Here is a 26,694-nt window from a genome sequence, read left to right as displayed (position 1 = left end):
GGTCACTAAAGCCTCGATTAGTATAGTCATACAATTTAACACGCATTTGGGGATGTACCAGTAGGAGTGTACTAGAAAATATTATTAGCGTTGGAACTATGACTGAATAACAGAACGAAACCCACTGTGCTTGTTGATTGCGGTCCAACATCAAGAGAGAAATCACGCTCGTACGCGATTGGGTCGCCATCACCATTGTTACTGAGGATAAGGACTGACCAAGCACCGGAGGAGAGTTGGTTCTTGTTCAGTGGACTGTTGATCGATCAATTAGTGTGTTGATATCTTACTCTTGCTATATTGCTTACCATGTCGACATCTGATTTGTATCGTCAGGGGTCAGATTCGTATCTGTGCAAAGATATTGCTCTCCGGTTGGATCGACCAGAACATTATTTGCAGTGTCATTGTTGCAACCTTGATCAACTAGTAAGCATTGGTACGATAACACAAGAAGCAAGCTCACCTTCAAACTCAGATACGAAAGTAAAGGGTTCTGTCGAAAGAGAGTTTTGGAAATAAGCTCCTCCGTTCTGGAAGTCCATGCCAAAGGAATTGCAGTCAGCCAGGGATCTCCGCGCAAGCAGAGCTAATAGGCCCAGACTGCACAGTGAGGCGAGAGGAGACATGACGGAGACCAAGTTGTAAATGAACCACTACAAGAAGAATAACGAGGGACTTGGTCCTTGGCAGAGAAAACACAGGCCAGGAACTGAAGGCAAGGTAATGGAAGATGTAGTTGATGAAGATACACGAGAGAGGCTATCCACCTTAAGAAGAGCGGAGAGAAAATGATCAGACGGCCATGGAGCTGGCCAGCAGGGTCCATTCTGCGGCATTAGCACGGCCTGAGAAGATGTCGCCGAATTTTGCTCTGAAGGTGAAGTACGCCCCAGAAGCCACCATCCGAACACGCACGAAGAGCTGGGATGGGTTCCATTGTTTTGCTGGCGGCTGACGCCTCACTGAAGACAAAGTTAGCGAGTAAGATACCCCAGGAGGGATGCCTGAGCTTGCTATCTGCATAGTCCGGCGCCAATTGGGCGGGCAGCAGGGGGAGGATTCAGGGTAAGACATGCGGGCACGGAGTGGTGGAGATGAAGTTAGGTTGGACGATCGACACTGCGACGGCCAGGAGAGTATATTTTGGTCGCTGTGGCGCGTAACCCGGTATCGTCGCATATACGAGTGTAGCGACTCAGCAAGGCCGCACGAGATAGGCTAAACGAGAGGTCGTGAATTATTGTGGTGTTGCATTAGGGCTGCTGTAGGCCAGTGAAGCAAGGGAAGCCGGGGAAACCAAGGAAGCCCAGATCTCCACAGGAAATGCTCAGACCGATCTGTGCAAGGGCTCGTGGCGCTGTCCCGCTTGTGGCAAAGCTTCGCTATTTGGGGCGCGGCTAAATCTCCATGGTGGCTGATGATCCCAAACGATGGTCATTGCTCGCATCGATAAGGACGGGAAGATCACACTTAGCGGGCTTGGTTGGCTTGATTGGCTTCCTACGGCTTGGCTGCTCATCTTGAAATTGCGTCCCAGCCAGGAGTTCAATGCAGTTACAGATCGCTGATTATCAGGGGTAACGTTAGCTGTCAGCGAATATTTTCGTGTTCGTACGTGTTACCCCCTTGTACAAGCTATTCAAGCCACGGTGTGACGGCAGAGCTTATCGATATGTCACCACCACCAACCAGAATAACATTCGCCGATTTGGGTTGAAGGATACGCATACCGCGCCCGCCAAGCGGAGCCGAGACGGCGGGTGGGGATCCATCCTCTAGCACTGGTTTATGCGCGTCAGGAGGGCAAGCGACTCCGCTGTGGAGAGAAGGAGAAAATCCTTCCGCGCCGATGCTCAGCCTGCTCGAAAGGGTACAAGGAGGCTGATTTTTCCGCTGAGTTGGCACAGTTGTGTTACCACCGCTTTGACCAGGAACAAAATGTCGCGGAAAAACAACAGCGAATCATGCTAGGTCAGCTCATTCGTATAGTTTCGAAGAACTCCAAGGCTGCTGCGTCCTGCAAACCCTGGGCTTCATAATAATTAAACCTCGTATAGCCTCGAGAAACCGAGGGGGGGAAAACAGTAAGAAACGCCTACGAAGTACAACAGATTGTGCCGAAGAGTAGCCACTGTGGTCAGTTCTCGTTGTTCACATTGAAAGCCCATAGCCGAAGCTCCGCGTGAGCTCATAGGGTAAATGGCTAATAAGTCGGTTCAAAAATGCTCTAGGATTATCGTGTGGTTCGCTGTTGGTGTTGATGGTGGACATGTCGCCGTGGCGCACCTTCATTCAGTAATTAGCTGCTGGCCGGGTATATATCGATAAGGCCCACTTTCTCCAAAGGGGATCTCGACCGATGCCAAATTTAGATGGAAGATGCATGAGTATGCATTGTTATGCGCGACCTGCAAGGGTCCTGCTAATCACTAACCGTGAGCCAGAGATTTCCACCACCAACCTCCTCCAACTTCCACCGAAACTCGACCACTCGACCACGTTCCGCCACGCTCCGCCACGTTTCCCGAGGGCAGACGTTGTGTAAAACAAACCCACACCTTTTTGAGGCTTGTAGAAACGAGCGGTGGCATGGGTCGCCAATGCATTTTTCGAGCCGAGCGTCCTTCTTACGGGATCAATGCCGTGTGCCCCCGAGGCTGGACTCTACCCGCTTCCAGAATTGTTATGACGGAGGTTCATCACGAGCCGGCAACGATGGCGACAATTAATGCGATACTACTAACATGATCGTATACTTAACTTACCTCTGATGATGCGGAGAGTCAGCAGATGCCGTCTGCTACAATCCCTAGTGGCCCCTAACGTTTATGGTTGATTTCTTAGCCTAAGGCTGCCGATGACGAATGCGCATGGCAGTCGCTAAGTTATGTGAGCAGGTAGGCTGCCCAGGCACACGACGCTCATTGCTTCCCCTACTACTGCAGTCAAAACTTAGTTCGCTTGGGCCTAGATCTGCTGGAGCATTTTGCCGTCGCTCATTACCTTTTCCGGTTCTTCGCTCGCATGGTCGACCCCTGGTGTAGGCCGTGTTTTCTGTTTGTGTTTCGCTTTCCGTCAGCCTCAACCTTCTTTCGCGCTTCTCAGAAGCGCCGTTCGTCATGCTTCAACCCGTGCCTGACTATGGCTCGACGCCATCGCTCCACTGAATCTGGGCATTGGGGATCCGGTGAAATATTCACCCATTACCAAATTGTTTTGGTGGCTCTCCGTTGCTCCTCGTTTGTTCCACGCGTTGCGTAACGCTGGCCGTACCATTGGGCTCCTGCATGGTAAATTTCTCCTTCAGTCTCTCTTTCGTCTCTTGTTACTATTATTATTCCAAACCCTTGAACTAGATGCAGCCACCGGAGCTATACCCCTGTGCTGGGCTGGCTGCAAACCCGTACCATATTCGATCCGACTGTAGCTAGGTCGACGGAACTGGTACTAACGTAATCCATGGCAGTTATCTTCCGCCCCGTGTCCAGATAGGGCGTTACTAGCGGGTATTGATTGTGATTCTAGCACGAGCCGTAGGGAATTGATGAGTCTATATATCTATGAGCATCCTCTGCCCCCAAAATATCCTTTCATTTTAGCAAGCAGTTGGCTCCCTTGCCTTGAAGCTCCTCTCGTTTAGATTTCTTCCTCTCTTTTAATAGTTCTTTGTTATTCCAAAAATTGTATACAATCTGTCCCGTGCTACAAGCACCTGTTAGCCTACCATGCGTGTTCAGCAGCTGGCTAGCGCTTGCCTGTTGGCATTTGCTTCAACCTCGTCCGCACTACAGATCCCTCCCGACCACACTCTCTGGGGAGAGAAAGGTCCAACTCTCGTTCGCCGCGCAAGTACCGCTTCTGCTACATCAACATCGACAAGGGTTGCGGATTCAGCCTGTACCAATGGACCTCTGACACGAAACTGCTGGTCCAGTGGATACAGCGTTGCTACCGACTTCGATGCCAAATGGCCAACGACTGGCCGTACAGTCTCTTACAATCTGGAGATAACCAATACGACCTGTAACCTTGATGGAAATGGCGCTCGGCCATGCCTTTTATTCAATGGCCAATATCCAGGCCCTACAATTCAAGCAAGTAAGTAGAGCTCTAAAAGTGCAGTACTGCCATGGCGATGCTAACCGACTTCATATAGACTGGGGTGATACTTTGTCAATCACGGTGAAGAATTCCATGACTGGCAACGGCACTGGCATCCACTGGCACGGAATCCGTCAGCTGAACACCAATACTATGGATGGTGTTGATGGTATCACCGAATGCCCTCTCGCACCTGGCGACACCACGACATACACTTTCCGGTGCACTCAATTTGGCTCTACTTGGTACCACTCTCATTACAGTGCTCAGTATGGTGATGGTGCTTTTGGCACAATGATTATCAACGGACCTGCAAGCTCGAACTATGACATTGATCTTGGCACATATGCTATCAATGATTGGTATTACAAGACCGCCTTCCAGATTGCTGACATTACCGACGTCAACCTTCAAAGCGGTAATGGCCCACCTCCTGCTGATACTATTCTCATCAATGGCACCAACAAAAATGCGGCGGGCGGTGGCACCTACAACACAGTCTCTATAACTAAAGGCAAGAAATACCGCCTGAGATTGATCAACACCTCCGTAGACAACATGATCAGGGTTTCTCTGGACAACCATCCCTTTACAGTTATGACTGCTGACCTTGTGCCAATTAAGCCATACACAACTAACTGGATTTTGATGGCTGTCGGCCAGAGATATGATGTGGTCATTTACGCCAATCAAACCGTCCGCAACTATTGGTTCAGGGCGGAAGTCGCCACTGACTGCGCAAGCTCAAACAACTTTTTCGGACGCAGTATCTTCAGTTATAGTGGTGCAGCTTCAGGAGACCCCACTACTACCGCTACCACCATTCCCAGCGTCTGCAAGGACGAGAGCCCTCTTGTCCCCTGGGTCCCGAACACTGTTTCTAGCAGCGAGTTCGTCAGCCAGGTCGGAAATCTCCAGGTAGATATAGCCGTAGAACAGGTCACAACCAACGGCCAAAACATTGTTGTTTGGGGTGTCAACCTTACTGCTATCGATGTTGATTGGGAGAAGCCGACATTGGAGTATGTCAAGACCGGAAACACCAGCTACCCGGCAGTCTTCAACCTCATCGAAATTCCAAACGAAGGAACAGTAAGTCTTCCGATTAGTGCTCCAAGCCGACACTGTATTAACGCTTAATTAGTGGTCCTACTGGATCATCCAAGAGACTCCCGGCACTCCCGTGCCAATCCCCCACCCGATCCATCTCCACGGCCACGACTTCTACGTCCTAGGCACGGGCTCGGGCACGTTCAACATCAGCACCTCCCCCAGCACGCTGACGTACAAAAACCCGCCGCGGCGCGACGTCGCGCTCCTGCCCGGCGGCGGCTGGCTCGCGTTGGCGTTCCAGACCGACAACCCGGGTGCCTGGCTCATGCACTGCCACATCGCGTGGCACATTAGCGAGGGCCTCGGCGTGCAATTCCTCGAGAGCAAGAGCACCATCAACCTTCCCGACGCCGCCTGGGAGACCACCTGCTCCAACTGGGACAAGTACTGGGAGAACCCCGTTTGGCCCAAGACCGACTCGGGCTTGTAGAGTGGAGTTGTGAAGAAAATGTTTCAGCTTTATATCATTAGCCGAGCGCTGTGGCGGTTGCTGTTGTTGTCATAGCAGTTGCTGCGGCTGCTGCTGCTGCTGCTGAGCTGGTTGGGCAAGGCAACATCTTTTTTTCCCCTTTTCAGCCATCGAAACTCGGATCTCATGCATTGCCGGCTGCGGATACTCATCCTATAGATGGACGCGCGCCTAGATTGTATTGGGCAGGGGCGGCGTTTGGATTAACTGCTGTAAAAAGATTTGGTGGTTTGCTTTGGACGGACTAATACATGACTAATGCCAACCTTATCTTACTGGCTGTCCTTGCTGTTTTGCTTGATGCGTCGTTTGTGAGTTCGTGGTGATGTTTGGTCTTAATGACATAGTGAAATAGTTCTGGTGTGGTATTAGGTTGTTGGTCGAAGGGGTTAGGGAAATGTGAGTGGGCCTTTTCGCTGTGAGAAACTGTCCGCTGCTGTAGGGATTCTTCCCGAAATATGCTTTTGCGTGTGGTCATTTGCGCAAAAAAATCTCACGTCTCCACGTCCTTTCCGCTGTTTATGTGCCCATTTCCCGCAAGCTCAGCAAAGCCCTGTTTATAGAACGTTGGCATGATCGATAGGCACTATTATCATGCTCTCTGGAAAGGGTCCAAGAAGTGACGTGATGTAGTTCCTGTTGCTGTGGTATGGAATATGAGAGAGAAGGGAAAACGAAAGATTCTGACTAGTATAGCTAGGATACTGAGGAGCGAGGTAGTGGGCGTATGGTGGTTTATATGCCAGGTATTGAGCAAATTTGAGCAGGCTAAATTTGCGGGAGATTGAGCAGGTTTACAGCATCGGTGGAGGAGAACGGGAACGTGCATTGGGCTAAGGTTAGCGTTGACGTTGAGATAGACTTTGCTGTGCAGGGTGCTTGGGATTGGATGGGTGAAGGGGTGTGAGTTGGTGGCTAATGCATGGCATTGCGTTGAAAGTAGAAGAGAGGCTTTATCGGTGATTTGTCTACGCAAGCGATTAATGGTGGGGGAACGGGGAAGGGATTTGAGAACCTCCGGATGCTAGGTGCGTTAGATGCATGCAGCATTGCATACACTCTTCCCAAGCTTCGACTAGCAGCTTCTCCAAAGATTAAGCAAATCCCACGTAAGTACGCCTAACATACGAGCTGATGCAAGGATAGCGGAAGTATCAGGATAGTATTTCTCTACGGGGTATACCCAGGTAAAGCCCCTAGCTCCTGGATCATGCGCTCCTTTCGCGACTGCACCGTCATGACAACGAAGAAAGCTGTCGCCAGGATATCCATGATTGGGTGCGCGTCGCGAGCCTTGCTGATGAACTGCGGCCAGCGTTGCTGGAAATCCAGATATGCCATTTTGCCCTCAGTACATCGCGGATCCTTAAAGTCCGCACTAGGAGCTCCACCAGGAAGTAATTCCTGCTCAGGCCGCTTGGCCCAGATCCCGCCCTCAGTATATTGCGGATCCTTGAAGTCCGCACTGAGAGCTCCATTAGGAAGCAATTCCTGCTCAGGCCGCTTAGCCAAGATTTTACCCTCAGTATATCGCAAATCCTTAAAGTCCGCACTAAGAGCCACCAGGAAGCAATTCCTGCTCAGTGGCAAAATTTTGGCCCTCAGTATATTGCGGATTCTTGAAATCCGCCACTGAGAGCTTCATTAGGAAGGCAATTCCTGCTCAGGCCGCTTGGCCCAGATTTTGCCTCAGTATATCGCAGATCCTTAAAGTCCACACTAAGAGCTCCATTAGGAAGCAGTTCCTGCTCAGGCGCTTGGCCCAGATCCCGCCCTCAGTATATTGCGGATCCTTGAAGTCCGCACTGAGAGCTCCATTAGGAAGCAATTCCTGCTCAGGCCGCTTGGCGAAGATTTTGCCCTCAGTATATTGTAGATCCTTAAAGTCCGCACTAAGGGATCCATTAGGAGGCAATTCCCGCTCAGGCCGCTTGGCCCAGATGATACCCCTCTTATCCGCCATTTCCTCCAAGGTCCTCCACCCTTCATCGCAGTAGAGGAAAGCCAGTGCAATTTCGTCGCACCGGCCCTGCTCGCCCCGCTTCTTGTGGTAGAGGCCGAAACATTCACCAATTTTACCCAGAGTAGACCTGTCACCGTATGCCAGGTTGTACTCTTCCTTTCCTTGCTTCAACACTGCGACTGACCTCACGCCCGGGATCGTCAGGTTGAGCTTCGGCTGTATCTCCGCCACGCACGCTTCCGAGTAAACGGCATTGACTGGATGACGCCGGGTAACGACCAACGTATTGAACTCATCATGACTGGTCGTGCTCGGCGTGGTGTTTAGGGCATAGTAGGGTGCGCCTTGGGCCTGGCCAAGCGTGAGCCGCTCCGCTATGGGTAGGATGTGCGTCAGCGTCGAGCGGAAGAGGTTGAGAACTAGCATCGCATCGTTGCCCGGGTCTGGACCTGCATACTCTCCAGCAGCGACGGCATGAAAATACTCTAGATCTTTGTTGAGCGATGGAGTAGCGTATGTTCCACGGTCGGCGTGCGTACGTGGCTCCGGGAGAGTCGAGTTTTCAACATATTCGGGCGGTCGCAGGTTGGCGGCAAACACCCCCGTACGCTTGACTGCGGGGTTGCTCAAGCGGTCTCGAGGTGTGATCTTTGTTTTCTCCTTGCGGATGGGCATACTTCTTAGGGAATGTAATGCGGGACAAGTATAATAAACAAGTTCAAACAGTGAGGTTAATTGAGGACTCAACAAGCAGAAACGAGGAATTGGCAAACCTGCAAGGCCGAAAAGCACGGGATCTAAGGACCTAAGTCGTGCATAAAAATGAATAGGAGATAGCACAGCACAAATCTCGAAAAACAACTGCGGAGCGGATAATCCGCCCAGGACAAGTGCTGGTTGGTCAGATGTCACTCACGCTCGAATGTTTCGCCATCCCAGCAGGATTCAAGATGTAGAAGCGCTAAAGAGAGGCAGATGGCGCATTTCAGCGCACGCCAAAGTCCAGCTGAGCTGGGAGGCATCGTGGTGTTGGACTCTCGAAGCGATGAGGCGCACCTCGACTTATTTTGCCGAGCCACTAGTTCTCCTTCTCCCTAGCTTTCCAGTCAGAACCTCCAACTCCAGAACCTCAAATCACCACCCCAACAAGCCCTCTCCCTTGCCAAGTTTCAGGGGCTTCTCATTCCGGTCAACAAAGTCACGAGATGACATTTATAGACTTCATGCGAAGCTTGCAAAACCGCTTGTGTTGAAAGACACTCTGAGCAGCCTTTTAGAAAGCCTAGTTGAGGATAGCGCAACTTTGATTCGGCCTTTGCACTACAGTAATCTACGGTGACCGCTCGAGCATATTCTCCCGCAGCTAGCCCAAGCGAAAAGGCTCCGTAGGCAAGGCTGATACATGTAGCTTAACCATGCTTAATTTCATTCGTCTGTCATTGGCTAAAAAGTCAAATAATCCCATATCTTGTTACCACTATCAGGGCACAAGAATTTCATCCGACCAACGGAATCTGCCAGCCGGCCACTCCATGTGGATTATTTCATGGCTTTCGGGCCTACGTCTAGAACGCCATCATGCCAGATGTGGCATATTGGATTCTCTTTTGGCGCTTCAACCTCGGTGTTAGCCTCGAGTCAAACCACGCACTCTGAGCCTCAATCATAATTTATGCACAGTCTGATGCCTTTGATTTAATCATGCGGAACCCCGAATTTCTTTCCGAGCGCCCTCAGCCTTGCCACAAAGTCCATTTTCATTCCTTTGATCGTTCCAGGAGGACAGAAAGATGCAGGCTCGCGAAGAAATCACGATTAGTGCTGCTGGCGTAGACGGCAATCATGCAACTGTAGTATACCCGCCACGCGCTGCGACTGGTACGTTGGAAACGATCTCTTTCTTCCAGACCCGTTACATCTTTCTTTCAGGCAGTAGAACACTATTTCTCTCTGTTCGCCAGGCCCATCCAGGCAAAAGAGAGAAAGACCTTGACGTTCATTCCATGAGAAGCTGATTAAATATTACAGCGGAGTATGGACGTCGAGGAGCGGACGGTCGGTCAGCTGCTGCGCCTTCTGCAGGAATGCCCGGTTCCGACGTTAGGGTACGACTCAGCTATAGCAGCGCAAAACCGCAATATATACAAGTGGGGGGCGAGGGAGGCTTTACGGGAGCGAAGTGGGAGGTGAACAGAGATCAAAATCTCATGTTGAATGTCAAAGGTGGAGATGGTGGGAACGGCGGACGGGGTGAAGATGGCCAACAGGGTGGTCAGGGTTCCCGAGGTCGAGATGCGACAAAATATCACGATGCGACTGTTAGTTTGGCCTTACCTCAATGCCCTGTGACCACTGATGCTGATTCAAACTAGCCAGGAGGGATAGGAGCACCTGGTGGAAAGTCTGTATCCGATTTATAAGTCCGAGGCATGGAGAGCTAATCATTTATATCAGTGGTGGTTACGGCACTAATGGAGCCAATGGTGCCGATGCGGGAAACATATTCATCACGGTCCATGAATCTGATCTTGACACGCTCGCATGTGTTTTCTGGGACCTCAATGGAGGCAGAGGCGGTCTTAGCGGGACCCACGGCCAACCAGGAGAAGGTGGAATTGGAGGTCATGGTGGAAATGGGGGCGTATGGTATGTTAACAGACGACTATTACCTTCATCTATCCATCTGAAACATAATTGACGACGAGATAGGCAAGATCGGCATGGTGATCGTACTTATACCGTCACACGAGGCGCCGGCGCTCCAGGTCCCCAAGGACCTCCCGGTATACCTCCAGCGACTTATCTATCAGGGGGACAAGGTGGAAAGCAAGGATCATCTCAAATTCGGGTTATCAAAGGTGATCTAACTGAGGCGACTTTTCCCAAACGATATATGCTTAAAGTAGTGAGCTTTGATGTTGAGGACGAAAACCAAGATGGCATTAATGAGCCTGGAGAACATATTATCGTTAAAAACTTAATTGTAGAAAATGTTGGTATGTATGAATCCATCCACATTGGCTTCGTATTACTAATTGAGAGCCTATAAGGCGGCATGCCTTCGCCAAACTTGAACCGCATCACGATTGCTATACACGGAGGCCGTTGGTTCGAACCGGTCAGGTCAATCGAGCTGCCCCGCGAAATCCAAGTGGGCGACAAAGTTAAAGTACCAGGTGAAATAAAAGCTCTCATTAAAAACGAAACAGCCGCAAGAATACCGGGCCATCAGCTTTTTGAGAACGCCGAGGTCGTTCTTATTGCAACGTTTGATGAACGTCTACAAAGATCGCTCCCTGAATTTCACGTTGGCGGAGGGGCCCCTGTCGAAATCCAATATCCTCTTCAATTGAGTGTGCCACGACATCTTGATTGCGTGGCAAAGGGAGACAATGTCAGGTTCTCGTGGACTGTGAGTAGTTTATACTGTACAACCATTCTTATAACAACCGTGGCTAATTAGAATGCCTAGTTGAAAAACGTTTCTACAAAGGAATACGGTATTCAAGGAAGACTTCGACGCCATGTTGCTACTCGCTTGTCGGACCCAGATGGAGTGTTCAACCTCAAATATGGAGGTGGCCGAAGGTGGGCAGAGGATGAACTTGACATACTACTTCCCGGCGCAGAGGTTCCAATTGACCAGGACTTTATGGTCTCCAGCAACGCTATGGAGTATAGCGATAGCGTCCTTACACTGGACCTGATGCTCTCAGACCCTTCGAAGCCTCAAGAGGGAACTGGTTCAGCATCCTCAGCACGATCTGTCATGAGACATGACATGAAAATGCAAATTTCTGGCAAGTATGAATACAAGGAAAAATCGAGGTTCCTGCTCGTCGTCAACGCAGGTACACCGAATCATGCTATTCATCAGATCATAAACTTCATTCGAAAAGGACTCCAGCTCGAAGTAGATATCTTCAATATCAGCTTAACTGGTTCATTCATTGACCCGGAAACGAATACAGACATCCTCAGCAGATACGCAGGAAAGAGCATCATTATTTATGGAAGCACTCTCTCCTATTTCCGCGCTGGCCACCGTAGCCCCTGGGACTTACTGGACCCATGGGAGGTGTGTCGGCTTGCCAAGGTTGGAACGAGTTTCCTCTTCGCAAGTGTGGCAGATTCGAACAGTTTGCACTCATGGAGCAGTTTATCATCATTCCCGACGCCCTCAACCGCCGTCCCCTCCATTGATGTTGAGAATCTTGCGGGATTGCTCGACTCTTTGAAACCCGGCAAACGAGCCACAGATGGCTCGCACTCTTATCACAAATTTGGAGCCAAGAAGAATCCTCTTACTGGATGCTTCAGCGACCTTGACAGCGCGCTTATTTCGCATTCTAAAAGTGCAGCGAAGAAGCTGAACAAAACTTTCCCGCTACGTAGGTTCGTTGCCAGGCCGGATGCCACAAATGGCTCAAACGGTAATTCTGGCACTGTGATTGTGTCTGAAGGTCTACCCAAGTCTGCCAAACTCTTCGCTTCTAGATTACCTCACCAACCAGGCCCATGGATTTTAGATTATCACATGTACATGATCGTTGCCTGCTTACCGTTCAGTGACCAGGCGCGCATCTTCTGGAACCTTGCTGGGCAATGGGATAGAAATGGCCTCCCCCCCATGGCCCTGTATAATGGTCTCCCCCATCTTATAAATTCAAAACCAGGAGACCAGAACGACGGGAATGTAACGGCAACCAATGAGCTCATTAGTGAAAAGGTAAGAGAAACCACTTTCCAGACTAGCTAGTTGAAGCTTTCGCAAATATTTTCTGTGCTGACAAGAACGCTATTTCAGATCTTCCAAGCAATTTGCATCTCGATCGAAGCTCAGATTGGAACCGAGATAACACGGTACTGCGACACACCTTCATGGCCAAACCCTATCCCGACAAATGAGGTCATGAGCCACCTACCACTGCTAAGCCAACTACTCAATACAACACCCTCCAGTGCACCTATCGGGTCCACCGAACGAACCGAGTTCCTTGTTGGTGTCTTGGGGACCATTATGGGGACACTTGAACACATCGGGTTTGCGCAGTGGTGGAGCAACGTCGTGATCCGGTTCGGCGTCCGCAAAGTGCAAGTGCGAGGTCAGGTGAAGATGAGCATGAATACCGCGCTTTCGCACATCTTCACCCCGGCCGCCATCTCGACATTGCAGAATTCGATCGCCAAAACAGCCAAGCAGACGAAGCAAGAGATCAAGCAAACCAAGCAAGAAAGTAAGAACTTGAGCCTGGTCACTCTTTCTCGGCTGTCAGCTTTCACTGGCACCGCTAACGCTGGTCCTGATGACTTGACTATGCCCGCCGATGCATCGGTTGCGCATTCGGTGGGATGGACGAGAGGCAAGTTGCAAGAGAACCGGACGCTTCATGCCAACCGTCAAGAGAAGAGACAGGCAGACGAGGCGCACAGCCGCAGTGTTATTGCAGAGCACGTCAATCCCGAAGACGAATATGATGAAGGGGACGAAGAGGATGAAGGGCCAGATGAATACGAGCAACCGACTCCAACACGCCCAACTGGACCTGCCAGTCCTCATGGCATGGCAGCTCCTGTCGAGCTCTCTAGCCCAATCCAAACAGCACCTGTGGAGCTGTCCTCGCCGCATGCCCCGGCGGCTCCCGTTGAGCTTGCGGTTCCGCATGCTCCGACAGCTCCTGTCGAGCTAGCGCCTCCGCATTCTCCAGTAGCTCCTGTTGAGCTCGCCTCTCCGGATCCTCCAGTAGCTCTTGTTGAGCTCGCTTCTCCGCATTCTCCAGTAGTTCCTGTTGAGTTCGTCTCTCCGCACACTCATGTGGCCCCCATAGAGCTACCTAGCCCACAAGCTGTGATATCTTCCGAGAAAACCATCCCCCAGACCCATGTCGTAGCCGTCACGGAGCTCAAATAGATGGGAGGGTTCTCTGGGAGAGCCAAGGGTATCTGAGGAGGTTGGGCGTCCTTTGTTTGCGTACTGCGTTCTTGCGTCTTGACATCCGTACTTTACTACCACTTTTCCCTATGTAACATTGTGCATTTTCAACATTACAGGGTTAGATACTTAATGGGATGCGGTTCACGTAAATTAGAGACCTACTTTTATGCAGCACTAAAAGAACTACAGTCAAAACTCTTTATAACGATGCAGGTCGTACGGCCGATCGTATCGTAATACCAATGGTATTGTTATACATAGAGTCACGTGTTAGGTTAATAAGCAGGAAATAAGAGGCCGCTACGTGNCCGGGTATCCTAAAAGGGTATAGGGCATCTACCTTACGGGCNAAGTAGGGCCCCTCCCATACAAAATCTCTACTGGTTATAACGATTTTGGTAGGGAAAACTTAACGATATTGTAAATAGTCAGTATATTGTAATATTACACTAAAACAACTTTGATCAAGGGGTGTAGATCGTAATATAGAGTATATCGTTGTAATCAAATATCGTACTAAAGAGTTTTGACTGTAGTCATAACACTTGGAGATATCTCGGATTAGTACGCGTCATGTAGTCATACACCATCTCGTCAATTCCGGTGGTTAGCGCAGCCACGTCTGCACGGCCTTACTTTCCCTTAAACAGCAAAAATACCAAAACTTCCCCTTCAAAAAGGCCGTGCAGACATGGCTGCGCTAACCACCGGAATTGACGAGATGATGTCGATATATTCCCCGCCAGGATGTCCTTCGGGCCCGAGTGGTTTACGAGCGAGGACCGTTCTCAGCACCGTCACGCACAACCCTCGTCTGGCGTCGCGACATCCAATCAATTGTGGAAATTGTCATGTCCTGACTCCAACCTCGCAGTTCAAGAAAAGCCTACGTCGAAAGCTAGAGCTATCGAGTAGGTGCTACTGGCACATTCGGGCTGCATAGTAGAGCAATATCAGCAAAGCTACCGGAAGTTCTATTCGTGGAATCGACTGCTTTTCCGTTCCAATCCAACTCGGGAGTACTATGCTCGATCAAACGCCATGAACACCCGTCGGCCCAGCACGTGCTACGGGGCTGCTCGCGCGATTCCCCTGCCACGATCCACCAGAGCCAGATGCGCACCCCAAAATCCCCCTCCCCAATCGAAGCGAAACACCCTTCCCAAAAAAAACGCCAGATATGCCAATGCCCCTATTCTAGCGGGGCGGCGGAGCAAGAAGTCCCTAATAATCGCTCCCTTCAACCCCCAACCTTCCCTCCGTCGCTTCAAGATACAGCACCAGATCCTCAATCGTGCACACCTTGATGCCCCACCGGCGGCCGAACTCCAAACACTGATCCCGCCGCATCATCCCGCCGCCCAGCCGCTCCGCCTTGCCGGGCACCTCCTCACCGTCCGTGATCAGCTCGCAGATGACCCCCACCGGCTGCTTGCCCGCCAGCCTGCACAGATCGACCGCCGCCTCGGTGTGCCCGCGCCTGACGCGCACGCCACCGTCGCGCGCCTGCAGCGGCAGCACGTGGCCGGGGCGGCGGAAGTGCGCGGGCTTCGCCGCCGGGTCCGCCAGCGCGCGGCACGTCAGCGCGCGGTCGGCGGCGCTGATACCGGTCGTGATGCCGGGGGCCGCCGCATCCACTGAGACGGCGTAGGCGGTGCGGTTCGGGTCGGCGTTGTCGGCGACCATTTGTGGAAGCTGCAGCGCCGCGGCGCGCGAGACGGGGAGGGGCGCGCAGATGTAGCCTGAGGTGTGTCGGATCATGAAGGCGGCTTTGGAGGGGGTGAGGGCTGAGGCGGCGATGATGAGGTCGCCTTCGTTTTCGCGCGAGGGCGAGTCGAGCACGATTACGAATTCGTCGCGCGCTGGTGAGTGGGTGGGTTAGCGGGGGAGGGGGGCCAGGGAGAGGAGGGGCTGCTGCGCACCGAATGCTGCTATGGTGTCGGGGATTGAGTCGAAGGCTGGGTGGGAGGGCATGCTGGTGGTGCCGTTCGCGCCACTGGTGCCGCTGAGGTGGTACATGCCATTTGCGCCGTTGACGCCGTTGTGCATTACGGAGACCGGTCTGGTGTTTGTGTAGCCAGGCATGGCAGGAGGGTGAGGAGGAGGATGAGGAGGAGGAATTGGGTTGGTAGCGGCGAGGTAGTGAGTCAAGTTATGGGAGAAGGTGAGGTGACTGTATGTCAATGCTTAGCAAAAGTAGACTCGGCGTTTGTCAGCTTAAGCTGGAGTGCGATGGGAAGACGCGGTTGGGCGGGAAGAGGGAATCTTGACTGATATACGTACCCATGATGAAGGCAAAGAGATTGCGAGAGGAGAAGCGAAAGCCGCCACTGGACGTGGGCTCTTGGGGATTTCTTTGGTGGTCACCACTGTCACTTCCGAGGTTGGCCGTTTTTCTCATCATCGGCTCCGGCCAACCGTTCAACCCGCGGCCAGACAAATTCTCCCACCCCTCTTTGCCTCCTCCCCGGTCCCTCTTCCAGCCAAGCCCGGCAACGGTCAGCGAAACACAGGTAAGTCAGCCTGGTTCAACCCTCTCGGGGCCAAACGCATCGATGCCTACATAATCCTGTCGGCACTTGTCGCCTGGCGGAACCTTCCCGCTGCGAGCATCGGCCAATCTCGCCATCCGTCTTACAATTACTGGCCAAATCTAGATACCGATGTACCGACGCTCTCCTCCATCTACGACTTCACGATACTCGCAACTCCTACCTCATGCAGCATGGAAAAGATGATATATCAAATACAGGAGCGAGTTGAGATTATGGGCATGACTCCACAGACTCACGTCACCAGGCATCGTCACGCATTTCCCCCCCGCGCATGCAGAAGTGATTATGATACCCATCCAATAACGCTCTGGTAATTTGATACCTTCACGAATGCCACAAGACATAGTCCACGCCCTACAACATACACACGGCACGCTCAAACGGTTGCCTTTTCTCCAGGTTGCACCCGCACGCCGGCTCTTCCCTCCGTCATCCGATCCATTGAAGAAGATTCCGACGCCCGATCTGCATCCACGCCAATGCTCTCCTCGTCTTCGCGCCAAGAATCTTTCTTCCCCCGAGCTGCTCTCACCGCCCATGGCGGGAGGAGACCTGGAATTTTATACGTTTGGGGATCTTTCTCCTCCTTATTGGCTGGNTTAATCCTTCGTCCAGACAATTTCTCAATGATCATGCTATATAGGTAATGATGCCTGCGATCAGACTATAAGCGATACTGTACGTGAACGGCATTACCGCAATGGTAATGAAGGCCAGGACTGCATCGCCATAGTAACACCAGTTGATATCGGCTGCCGATTTAGCCATCAGGGATCCAACAATGATGAGTGTGCATCTAGTGCCCATGGATGGATGGATGGATGCAAAAATTGGAGCAAAGAAAATGGAAATGAAGGATGCGATTCCTGTGAAGATGGCTGTGAGGCTAGTCTTGCCTCCTTCGGAAATACCGGCTCCGCTTTCTATATACGCAGTGACTGGCGTGGACCCAAAAAATGGAAACCAGAAGGATTCCCATGATGATGGCGCCCTTGACTCGGTACACCATGAGCAGAACGGTGAGCATCCCTCCACAGAAGATTCCAATCCACATGGTAGGATTTCTCATCTTCTCAGCACTGGGACAGAAGCTATTTTCGTCCCGGAATTCAGGAGCACATCCGGCCGGTTCGACAGGTGTGTCGGTGTGACTAGTAACGGCACCAATACCGGCATTGTAAGTGAGGCCTATTATGGTAAGATACAGGTCGATTCCGACTCCAGTAGCAAGTTTAATGGATGCTGGAATGGCTCTGGATAACCACTGACGGATCCCAAGAAGTGTAAGTGCCACGAAAATAAAGCCTTCGACAAATACAGCCGTCGATGCGACTTCATAGGGTACGGGACCAGAGCCATGGTATCCAACAACAGTGTAAGCGAAATAAGCATTGAGTCCCATCCCAGGAGCCAAGGCGATAGCTGGGTTGGAGTTAGCTTTGTCTTGGGGTGTTGCTGGGTGTTGCTACGCACGCATGTTAGCAAACAAGCCCATGCAGAAACTTGTCAATGCTACAATGGCGGCAGTAGCCGGAACAAGATCCCTGTTGATCTCTTGGACGCCTATCGAGTACGCAGGGTCGGTGCCGTAGAGATCCGGGCCATCCGATGGGCAGACGCATGTCCCACCAGACTGAGAGGTAATGTTCGCGTTGACAGAGATCATGTAGGCCATAGCGAAGAAGGTTGCCAGAACAGCTCTTATCTTCGTAAAGAAACAACTCCCTTCTGTTCTTTTGGCTGTTTTCAAATCGCGTCAATACCTCTTGAAATTTCTTTGGTGACGACGAGTCTATGTGACCAGAATGCTCGAGCCTGAAGTATCTCCCCACAGGCCTCTTCGAAACCTTGAGGTTCGCATTATGCACCCAACCTATGATGGTGTCCTTCATGAGTGCTGCACGAGTTTATCCCGAGAAAAAGTAGAAGAAGTCTGCCGCAGAGGCTTCAAATGATTGAATTTAGTCAGGTGGTTTTTTGCTCCAGAACCACCCTTCAAGAATTTTCAAGGGTTCGTTAGGTTAGTTGATATCACGAAGGTGTGGTCGAGCGGTAACATACCGGGATGCCGGTAGCAGCGACATGAAACAACTACCTTTATAATAGCTACTATATTCTTTTTTTTACCTTTGATACAAAGCCTAGCGCTGTAAATAACTTTATTTAGAAGGCCACAACCTACACTGAATACAATAGTAGTAGTTAAAAGCGCAAGCATTGCCCCTCATACTAGGTTTGGTGGGGTGCGATGCGGTCTCGGCAGTTTTTACCGATATTCCGAAAACGGCAGTAACGTGTTGTTTTGCACGTGCGACACAACTTCCCTCTTTTCCCCGGAGACCTCTTTCCAACGAAGAGTTCTCATTCCATAATGGTAAAACCCACCTTAATATTACGCCACTTTCTCCCTTACGATGCAGTTAGCACCGGAAATCTGGTGCTCGACGTCCGACATCCCGAGCAGGAATTCTTTACTCCGGAAGCGGGGTGCATCTTAGATAAGGATATCGTAACTCAACACCTAGAAAACTTCAGCTACGTTATGGATCAGACTAAAGGCTCGGGGCTTCATGCATACCTAACTACATTCTTTTCGACCTCTTCCAGCAGTCAACACACGTCGAATATCAATATATCTTCCGCATCATGCATTACACGCCAGCTAAAGAACCCTGGAACGATATTCGAACAGATGTGTGGGTCAAACCGAACACGCGCTTGGTTAGAGCGTGCGATGCGAAGAAACAAACCCGTCTATATGGTTTCGGGAATCCAAAGCTTGGTGGATACACAAGTTAACGAGAGTGATGAGCGAGTGCTGCAGAATAAGGCAAGTGCCAAAATGCCCGCCACGCTAGCTAGCGCTATCAGCCCCGGGGCCGCCATCCCTAGTGGGGAAATTCTTGATTGTGGTGTGGGGATGTCTCGAAACGACCGGTCCAACGAACGCATGAAATTCAGCGCGCCGGGAGAGCAGATCTTTGCCGTCCAGTACCGGAAGATCCGGTTCTCTCGGTTCTCTCGAAACGATGTCGATGATGCATATCTTCAGCTTGCAAGCCGTTGGAAAATATACATGGGCAGCAGAGGAGGAAATGGAACTGAACAAGTCAAAGATATCGTCGACGCCCAGGCTTCGGAGGACTTGCAACTTGACGATATCAAATACCAGTATTTCAAGACGATAAACGTTGATGGAGAGGATATAATGTACCTTACTTAGTTTACTTCTACTATACACATTGATTGAATGCTGACGGAATTAATTTCCATACACGGTTCTTCGAATATGATGCCCAAACACATCTTGTGCTTTGTCTGATCGGTTTCGCACTGGATACTATCATTCTTAGGAATCAGTAATCCAGCCTTGCAGTAGTTCCCCTTCTTGTAGATGCTAAGCAGCGCTATAACTATAAAGAACAAAGTAATATTTCCATTCATCACCGATTTCATACTGGATACACATTCATGGCAGCGAAAGATTACATCACATCACTATTTTTGTTATGTGATTATAGTTAGGTACCGGTGTAAAACTGACTGTCTTTTCGGTGACAACTCAACCAACGCGTACCCTCACTTCCATCATCTGCCAATCACCGATGTCTGCAGCATAAGTTGCATTCCTTCTTGGACAGGCAAGTTTGTGAAGAAGTCGTTGGAGACCGTTCTGAGTATCTGTCCCGCCACGGAAACCCCTCAACTCAGCGGAATCAATAGCAGGAAGTTCTAGAGAGCGAAACGAGGCTGGTTCCAACGTTACAAAAACTTTCAGTATATCTAGGACGGATACCGGCTGAGGAACGTGTTGCATTAGTTGCGATGGGATACCCATTCTGAGTTGAATCGTTCGTTTTTGCCCTGGTTCCAGGCATTCAAAGTCGGCCCGGGCAGGGTAGATCTGAGAGATACCAAACAGCGGGGCGAGGTTGAACAAGGCGAAGTAGACTGTTTCTGAGCCATGATTCCCTACGTATAAGTTGATCCGCTCTGTGTTCCTTACTCTATATTCCGCTCCAGCTTCTTCGTGCTGCGTAGAAGATACGCCGGGTACACGGGATAGTTCAAGTGAGAGACTACCTCGGAGATTGGATGTACCGTCAGGGTTATCTATCTTCTTGACCGCGGAGAATTGCGCCAAATGTCGGATCCGACCAATAAGCTTGGGCATCGCTGTAGGTTCTCCTGCTAGCAAAAACGGCAGTGGTGGGGCGATGTTAGGCAAGGGTATCCCATAGCTGTCTCCGATCTCATATTCGCCCCTGTCGTTAGTGGTGATATGAAATGATGACAAGGCATGATTCTCGGTACCTGTGACTAGCTGAAGCCAGCCATCATTCCCTTTGTGAATCTCCCAGTCTCGGGCAAAAATTTCCATTGTCGCAGCTTCGCGAGAGAAGAAAGTGACCTGAAATTTCTCCTCAAAAGGCAGCTTGAGGAGAACTGCTGGACAACCTGGTTCAATATTGCCTATGTTTGCGTCACTCAATTCAACGATAGTCGCGACGGATATGAGTGATAAAACCTCCTTCACTACCACTCTCATTGCCCCAGTGCCACTGATCCTTGTACCAAAGGGATAGACAGCGTACTCGGAACCAATATGAACACCATGTGAAGTACCACCTGCCAGGTCTAGCTCGTCACCCACTCTTTGAAAGGAGGATATACGTCGAACGGATATTGTATTTATCTGTGCGATAACATGGGCACTGAAGAAGAGACGATCGATCTCACCAGCGAAGAAAGGGGTCTGGTCCACAAACTCATCCCGGACCCTCCCACATACGCGCTGATACAGTGCTCGGGATGAAGGCATCTGGGATAGGCCGTGTCTGAGCGTTTGCAGAAGGCAGTGTGTGAAGACGCCGTGCACGCGGCCATCGTCAAACATGACTTCTCTCGCCCGTTCCTGTGGAAGGCAGGCCGCAAATAAGGTGAAGCCTTCTGGCTCTCTAAGCATAAGAGACCCATTGCGTTCTATCTCCCCGAAGGAGTCAGGAAGGTCCTCCGGAAGAACCGATTTGTAATATCCCTTGACCGCCCGTACTGTCTCTCTCCCAGCGTTTCGTACAGCCCCACCAGAATGACAGCAGTCGAGAATCACCGTGATCACCAAATTCTTGTCAACCATCCTCTTTAGGAAGAGAGCTATTTCGAGATCACGCAAGTACTGTCCCCCACAGGCAACATCAGTGGGGACAAAAGCTTCATCCCATTCCGTCCCAGATTTCAATTTTGGAAAAATGGTAGTTGCACGTGCGCCATGGCCTGAGTAGTGAATATATACCATATCTCCTGGCTTTGCAAGGTTGATGATTGAGTTTAGTGCATTGGTGATGTTCTTGTATGTCGGCTTGTCTTCATCTCTATTCGCGCATTCGCAGAGACCATCATCTTCGGGAATAGGAGCAAGGAGTTTAATGATATGACTCTCTTCGACCTTCATTATCTCCAGAAGAAACTGTTCAACCTCCAGAATATCCTGTACGCAGCCATTCAAGTTGTTGTATTCAATGGGTCTGTCTTCGATGTCCAGCCTTGGTGTAGGGCCTTTGGGGTAGTGATTTATTCCTATCAATAGCGCCCATTTACCTCCGACAATTTCTGACATTCTTACGAAATATCGCGGTAGACTTTGGAAACATATAGTTGTTGTATGACCGATTTCCAGATGACTATTGGCTACTGATCGCCGGTTCAAGTACCATGAGAGAAGCTAGGGGGTCTTTGGTTTCTGTTCTAGCAAGAGCCGGAACATATCAAGCTCATTCCGGAATACTGAGCCCTAGTTATAGGAAAAAGCAAGTATTCCAGAGGTTTTATTGGTCGGCAGTTTCAGGCAGAAGCCTCGTCCCAGAGTGATGAGCCTGCATCATGCGTTACGTCGACCAACCTCATCCCTAGCATTGGCAGCCTGGAACGTTGCTACAGCCAGTGGATGAAAGTCTCCGCCCTCACCGGAACCTTCACCGGAGCTGACGAGAGGGTGTCGGGCGTATCCGACCCTCGACGCCGCAGCTGAGGCATAGGCTGGATATCACCACCCAGAGGGCCATTGGCCCAAGGTCCCTAGCTTACAGACCACAGGACGGCTGATGTCTCCACCGTTTCCCAGCCTCGTTGGAAAGAGACTTTCCTTTGACGGTTCCTTTCATTGCCCTTAAAAGACCCTGATGGAATCTGATGCGACGGGGACAAAAAGCTATAAACAATCTTGAAAGAGTCTACTCACTTCCCCTACTGCGCGTCAATCTTGTTATCACCGATCAGGATGCGTGCGTTTTGTCTTGATCGGGAGTTAACTAATTCAATACTTGAGCTGAGCGAGGATGAACTACGTGCCTTCGCGGAACTTCACGAAGACCTGACAAACGATAGGCAGATTGAGCTATATATATTCACGCTGTGTATCCTTGCTACACGATCCAAATCTGTAGCAGACGCGCAGTTAGCGACTCAGTACGCCGAAGGATGGGCCAACAGGCCAACTGAGGGCACCCCAGAACGAGCACGGCGTGAGGGAATTTTAAACAATGTGGCGTCTGTTATGTGCCACGTCCAGTGAGTCTTCAACGCTAGTCGCTCCGATGCGCTGTTGTAGATGGGATGTTTCCACTCAAGAACTCGGTGTGAGAAGCAATAAATGGCTTGTTTTTGAGCATACAGCTCGGCCAGTGTTGCCGAAAGCTCCGTTACCGTATTTTACCACCTAACGCATGGTCTCACCTAACGCGGCAGAGCAAGCTCAGGACACGGTGGACATTTACCGGATCCTCGGAAGTGAGTGCTTTTGGAACCTTATCTTTAAATAATAACCCCCTAGCACGCAGTACCCAAGTTGAGAAAGGAAAGATGGAGACGGCAGAGGCGGAAGGAGGCTTAACGCGTTAATCGCGTTGGGAACGCGCCAAGACAACCAAGGCCCTTAAAAATAATAGTTATAAGAGCGATATAGAAGATACGGTTTATGTGGCAGCAGTAGCCCCTAGTATACCACGATTAAAGCGTATAGGGAAAAAACTACGCCATAAGGATTAAATAGTATTAACAAGAAACTGCGTAATAGCTAAAAAGAGAGCAGAGTAGCTAGCAACCATAATAAACTAATTAATAACTAAGAAGATAAATACAACAATAAACATGTAGATTAAGGTGCTAACTAACCTAGTTATGTTACTACTAGGGGCGTTAGAGGAGCAGAAAGAGGCATAAGCAAACTAAATTAAAGTTATTAGCGAAATATTTATAAAGCAGATTAATGCGCTTAGAGTAAAGGTTACGGAAAAGATTGTCGGGAATGAGGCAATTTGCCGTCACGTACGGCAAACTGCCGTCACGTGATGGCAAGTTGCCATCACGTGTCGCCGCGGCACTAGCGTGGCGAGGAGCCTTAAGCTCCTCGCCCTTCCTCATTCCAATCAAAAAGCTTTATTAACCAACATCACTGTAACCTACTCGAGTAGTCGTTATTGGTGAGTCACCCTATATAACTAACACTAATTAGTAGTTAAATACACAGTTAACTACAGAGCAGCTAGGTTTTTAAATAGAAGAGATAGTCTCGTATAGGGGTGCTATATACGCTTATATGGAATAGATCCCGGCAATACTATACTACCTTAGACTTACGGAAAACTAGTAATAGAAGTGTCACTAAGTACTAGGAGATACTAAGTTGCGTCTATTATACAGAACAACCGTGTTTACGAAGATTTAGTTAAGTACTTTAGGTTAGAAGTGTTACTAAACCTAAGGTCCTAAGTTAACGTCCAAAACGTGTTAAATAATATCTTAAATTGCCTACCTCTTAATAGCAAACCTATGAGATCCTATAAAACCGAAAATCCTACCTACCTTCGACGTATGACACCCCGTTAATTCTATACCTACTATGGCGTTAACCTACCTAAAGAAGTATAAGGAAGATATTAACCTAAAGACATGGAATAAAGCTATAATTAACTTTATAAACGCTAATAAACAAGACTTAAATGGATTTTTATTACACCGTATAGTATATTATAAGAATAGTAAATACAACGATACCGCGCTATGGGAATGTATAAAGGAGGACTTTATTAGATAGATAAAGGAAACATAGGCCCCTATAAACAAGGATATTATACGGGACTTCTGTAACTTCCTTTAGGAGAATAAAGTATTTGTCCCTAAGGACGGGGGTACTATTAGAGACAATATTTAGGAGCAAGTTCTTAATGTAAAAGAAGAGCATGAATGGACTGTATAAGAGATTAAGCACTAACTACGCACTATAAGGAAGCTTAACTTATAATAGAATCCAAGTAATATACTATAAGAGACACGTTCTAATTCTATTACTTTAGGTATAAGTTCTTCCGTTCTGTATCTATCGCCTCTACCTCTATCTTTAGTTCCCTAGAATCTACTAATTTAACCCGTAACTTTAACTACTGCCTCTTAACATAAGTAAGCATAAGATCCCCTTGCTTCGCGATTTACTAATCTTTAGACTCCACTGACTAGACCTATGTCCCTACTATAGCCTATAATGTAACTCCTACCTCCTCTATCTTAATCTTAAATTGGAGGTAGTTTAAAATTGCTTATAGAGCTTACGAAGCTCTATTTGGATTAGGAGAAGAAGTTTAGCAGGGAATTATACGATATTCTTAATTTAAAACTATGTATCTTCTATAACTATTACTAGAAGGTAGGAATAGAGTCTAATTAATACTATAACGCCTATTCTGTTATGCTTAAGGGCCGAGCTAGTACCTTCTATTATAATTGTTTGGTAGAAAAAGGATATAATTTTAACCATATAATATATGAGTTAAGATACCACTTTAAAATAGAAGAGAATAAGTAGTAGTATATGTTAGAATAGAGAGAGACTACCTTTTTAAGGATTATTGCTACAAACCTAGGTGTCCCTTGGCTTAATTGTTTTTAAAAGCTCTTTAATTAACTTTAGATGATTTAGCGTGGTTTATCCGAATTATATTAAGAGGACTTTAGCCTACGTGATTAAGTTATTAGCGTATATTAAGGTATTAAAGAATATAACCTTACTCTCTTTAATCCTATAAATACTTATAAAGGAGTATATACTTAATTAAGATCTTTTATTAGCACCGCTCTATGCTCTTAAGAAGTATAGTAATTTAACGCCTAACTCTAACCTACTTTAATTGACCCGCCTAACCAATACAATTATAACTAGACTGATTAAACATATGGTAGCCGGGGTAGGCAATACGGTAAAGGGTATAATTAACGACTATAAGGTAAAGGTGGAGGTTCTTATAGAGGTTTATTTTAAAGTAATCGCTAGAAAAAGTGCTACGTTTGTAAGAAACCAAATTGCTAGTTAACTAGGCATTCTTTTAATAAATAAAAGGAGGTATATAATAAGTTCCGCCAGAGTATAAGAAACGTTAGAAATTATAAGGTTACTATGGCCTACTTCTAAAGCTTCCTAGTTTAATATAAAGGCGTAGAAGATTTTAAGAGTAAGGTTAATAAGGCCGAATAGCTCCTTATAGATATAGAAATTAAGGAGTACTTACCTAACTAATACTTTACTAAGTATAGTAAGGTAGATAGTATATAAACCGTTACTATTCTTAATAACTAATCTACGCTCTATTTTACCATGAAGTTAGATATCTTTAATAAGCTAAGGAAGAGTTCCGCGTTCTCCTTTAATAATAAATACTCGGCGAACGTCTTTTATAGTATTATACTAGATACTAGAGCCGCAGGAGTATCTATAGTAGGAGAACCTTAAGTTTAAGCCCTTTAGTAGCTTAATAGCTCTGTTTAGATTAACTATTTAATAGCAGGCTAATACACGATTTGTTTTGGTAAGGGTACTATAATCTTTATTGGCACAATTAGGGTCTAAACCCCCTTAGGGTATATTACCTTTTACGTCGTTCCTATAAACACCCTGTTTCTATTTTATATTAGAGATATAGATAAATTAGGCGTTAAGCTTAATAACCTTAAGAATATACTTATTTAGGGAGATAATTAGGTGCCTGTTATACGCAAGTAGGGTTACCCCTAGTTACTCCTTTATTAACTAGAAAAGAGTATTGCTTAGAGCTATTTAACTAAGTTAGAGTTACGTTAACTATACCGTCGTTTTGGCCACCTATCCGTTTACTAATTACTTAGGGTTCTTTAGCGGGCAGGCTATGAAGTTAAGGTTAAGGCAATTAAGTATCTTATAAAGTACTACTATTAATACTAAATGAACCAGAAGTCCCCTGGCCGATTTAAGTTTACCCTTAAAGATAACTATAACTTTAATTTCTATATTATTATTAACGTTATATATCTTAGCGGCAAGCTAGTACTCTAAGTTATTAACTTCTTAACCTCCTTCTAAGCTGTATAATTCTTAAAGGATATATTAGCTAGGAACGTATAGGATACCCTTTAATTATACTAGATCGATGTCTACCTAGGACCCCCTAATTAAATTGTCTATAATATAGGAAAGAACTTCTTATCTATAGAGTTTTGATAATAAATAAAGGTAATGGTAATTAAGGTTAAG

At 48.4% G+C, this 26,694-nt stretch overlaps 9 protein-coding genes across 9 annotated transcripts; 4 read left to right on the top strand and 5 right to left on the bottom strand.

Moving 5' to 3' along the window:
* Positions 1-71: 71 nt before the first annotated feature.
* On the bottom strand, positions 72-629 carry K441DRAFT_533440 (uncharacterized protein; the record flags this gene model as incomplete). The annotated part of the gene is made up of 3 exons (XM_067642284.1): positions 72-255; positions 309-417; positions 467-629. 3 exons carry the CDS (start codon positions 627-629, stop codon positions 72-74), a joined length of 456 nt encoding a protein of 151 aa, XP_067509874.1.
* Positions 630-3,584: 2,955 nt separating this feature from the next.
* On the top strand, positions 3,585-5,789 carry K441DRAFT_100449 (laccase-like multicopper oxidase). Its single transcript, XM_067639898.1, has 3 exons — positions 3,585-4,101; positions 4,160-5,196; positions 5,249-5,789. The coding sequence occupies exons 1-3, from the start codon at positions 3,729-3,731 to the stop codon at positions 5,645-5,647; spliced, it is 1,809 nt and encodes a 602-aa protein (XP_067509873.1). The 5' UTR covers positions 3,585-3,728; the 3' UTR covers positions 5,648-5,789.
* Positions 5,790-7,238: 1,449 nt separating this feature from the next.
* On the bottom strand, positions 7,239-8,669 carry K441DRAFT_651292 (uncharacterized protein; the record flags this gene model as incomplete). Its single annotated transcript, XM_067647160.1, has 2 exons — positions 7,407-8,669; positions 7,239-7,325 (listed from the first exon to the last, which is right to left on the bottom strand). The coding sequence occupies exons 1-2, from the start codon at positions 8,322-8,324 to the stop codon at positions 7,239-7,241; spliced, it is 1,005 nt and encodes a 334-aa protein (XP_067509872.1). The 5' UTR covers positions 8,325-8,669.
* Positions 8,670-9,411: 742 nt separating this feature from the next.
* On the top strand, positions 9,412-13,774 carry K441DRAFT_692230 (uncharacterized protein). Its single transcript, XM_067652549.1, has 8 exons — positions 9,412-9,527; positions 9,678-9,967; positions 10,022-10,050; positions 10,104-10,295; positions 10,359-10,645; positions 10,700-11,061; positions 11,122-12,378; positions 12,457-13,774. Exons 1-8 carry the CDS (start codon positions 9,440-9,442, stop codon positions 13,558-13,560), a joined length of 3,609 nt encoding a protein of 1,202 aa, XP_067509871.1. The 5' UTR covers positions 9,412-9,439; the 3' UTR covers positions 13,561-13,774.
* A 934-nt stretch (positions 13,775-14,708) lies between these two features.
* On the bottom strand, positions 14,709-15,684 carry K441DRAFT_651290 (uncharacterized protein). The gene is made up of 2 exons (XM_067647159.1): positions 15,507-15,684; positions 14,709-15,446 (listed from the first exon to the last, which is right to left on the bottom strand). Exons 1-2 carry the CDS (start codon positions 15,667-15,669, stop codon positions 14,809-14,811), a joined length of 801 nt encoding a protein of 266 aa, XP_067509870.1. The 5' UTR covers positions 15,670-15,684; the 3' UTR covers positions 14,709-14,808.
* An 85-nt stretch (positions 15,685-15,769) lies between these two features.
* K441DRAFT_100377 (uncharacterized protein) lies at positions 15,770-16,310 on the top strand. Its single transcript, XM_067639897.1, has one exon. It carries the CDS (start codon positions 15,870-15,872, stop codon positions 16,149-16,151), a length of 282 nt encoding a protein of 93 aa, XP_067509869.1. The 5' UTR covers positions 15,770-15,869; the 3' UTR covers positions 16,152-16,310.
* Positions 16,311-16,851: 541 nt separating this feature from the next.
* Positions 16,852-17,979, bottom strand: K441DRAFT_100370 (uncharacterized protein). Its single transcript, XM_067639896.1, has 2 exons — positions 17,613-17,979; positions 16,852-17,561 (listed from the first exon to the last, which is right to left on the bottom strand). The coding sequence occupies exons 1-2, from the start codon at positions 17,812-17,814 to the stop codon at positions 17,026-17,028; spliced, it is 738 nt and encodes a 245-aa protein (XP_067509868.1). The 5' UTR covers positions 17,815-17,979; the 3' UTR covers positions 16,852-17,025.
* Positions 17,980-18,472: 493 nt separating this feature from the next.
* On the top strand, positions 18,473-19,421 carry K441DRAFT_651287 (uncharacterized protein). The gene has a single exon (XM_067647158.1). It carries the CDS (start codon positions 18,511-18,513, stop codon positions 19,360-19,362), a length of 852 nt encoding a protein of 283 aa, XP_067509867.1. The 5' UTR covers positions 18,473-18,510; the 3' UTR covers positions 19,363-19,421.
* Positions 19,422-19,621: 200 nt separating this feature from the next.
* K441DRAFT_692226 (uncharacterized protein) lies at positions 19,622-21,756 on the bottom strand (the record flags this gene model as incomplete). The annotated part of the gene is made up of 1 exon (XM_067652548.1): positions 19,622-21,756. One exon carries the CDS (start codon positions 21,754-21,756, stop codon positions 19,702-19,704), a length of 2,055 nt encoding a protein of 684 aa, XP_067509866.1. The 3' UTR covers positions 19,622-19,701.
* Positions 21,757-26,694: the final 4,938 nt, after the last annotated feature.

The sequence above is a fragment of the Cenococcum geophilum genome (genome assembly GCF_001692895.1).
Source record: "Cenococcum geophilum 1.58 unplaced genomic scaffold K441scaffold_2, whole genome shotgun sequence".
Classification (NCBI taxonomy): domain Eukaryota; kingdom Fungi; phylum Ascomycota; class Dothideomycetes; order Gloniales; family Gloniaceae; genus Cenococcum; species Cenococcum geophilum.
Note: the sequence above shows the minus strand (reverse complement) of the source record. Positions and strands in the feature narration are given on the sequence as shown.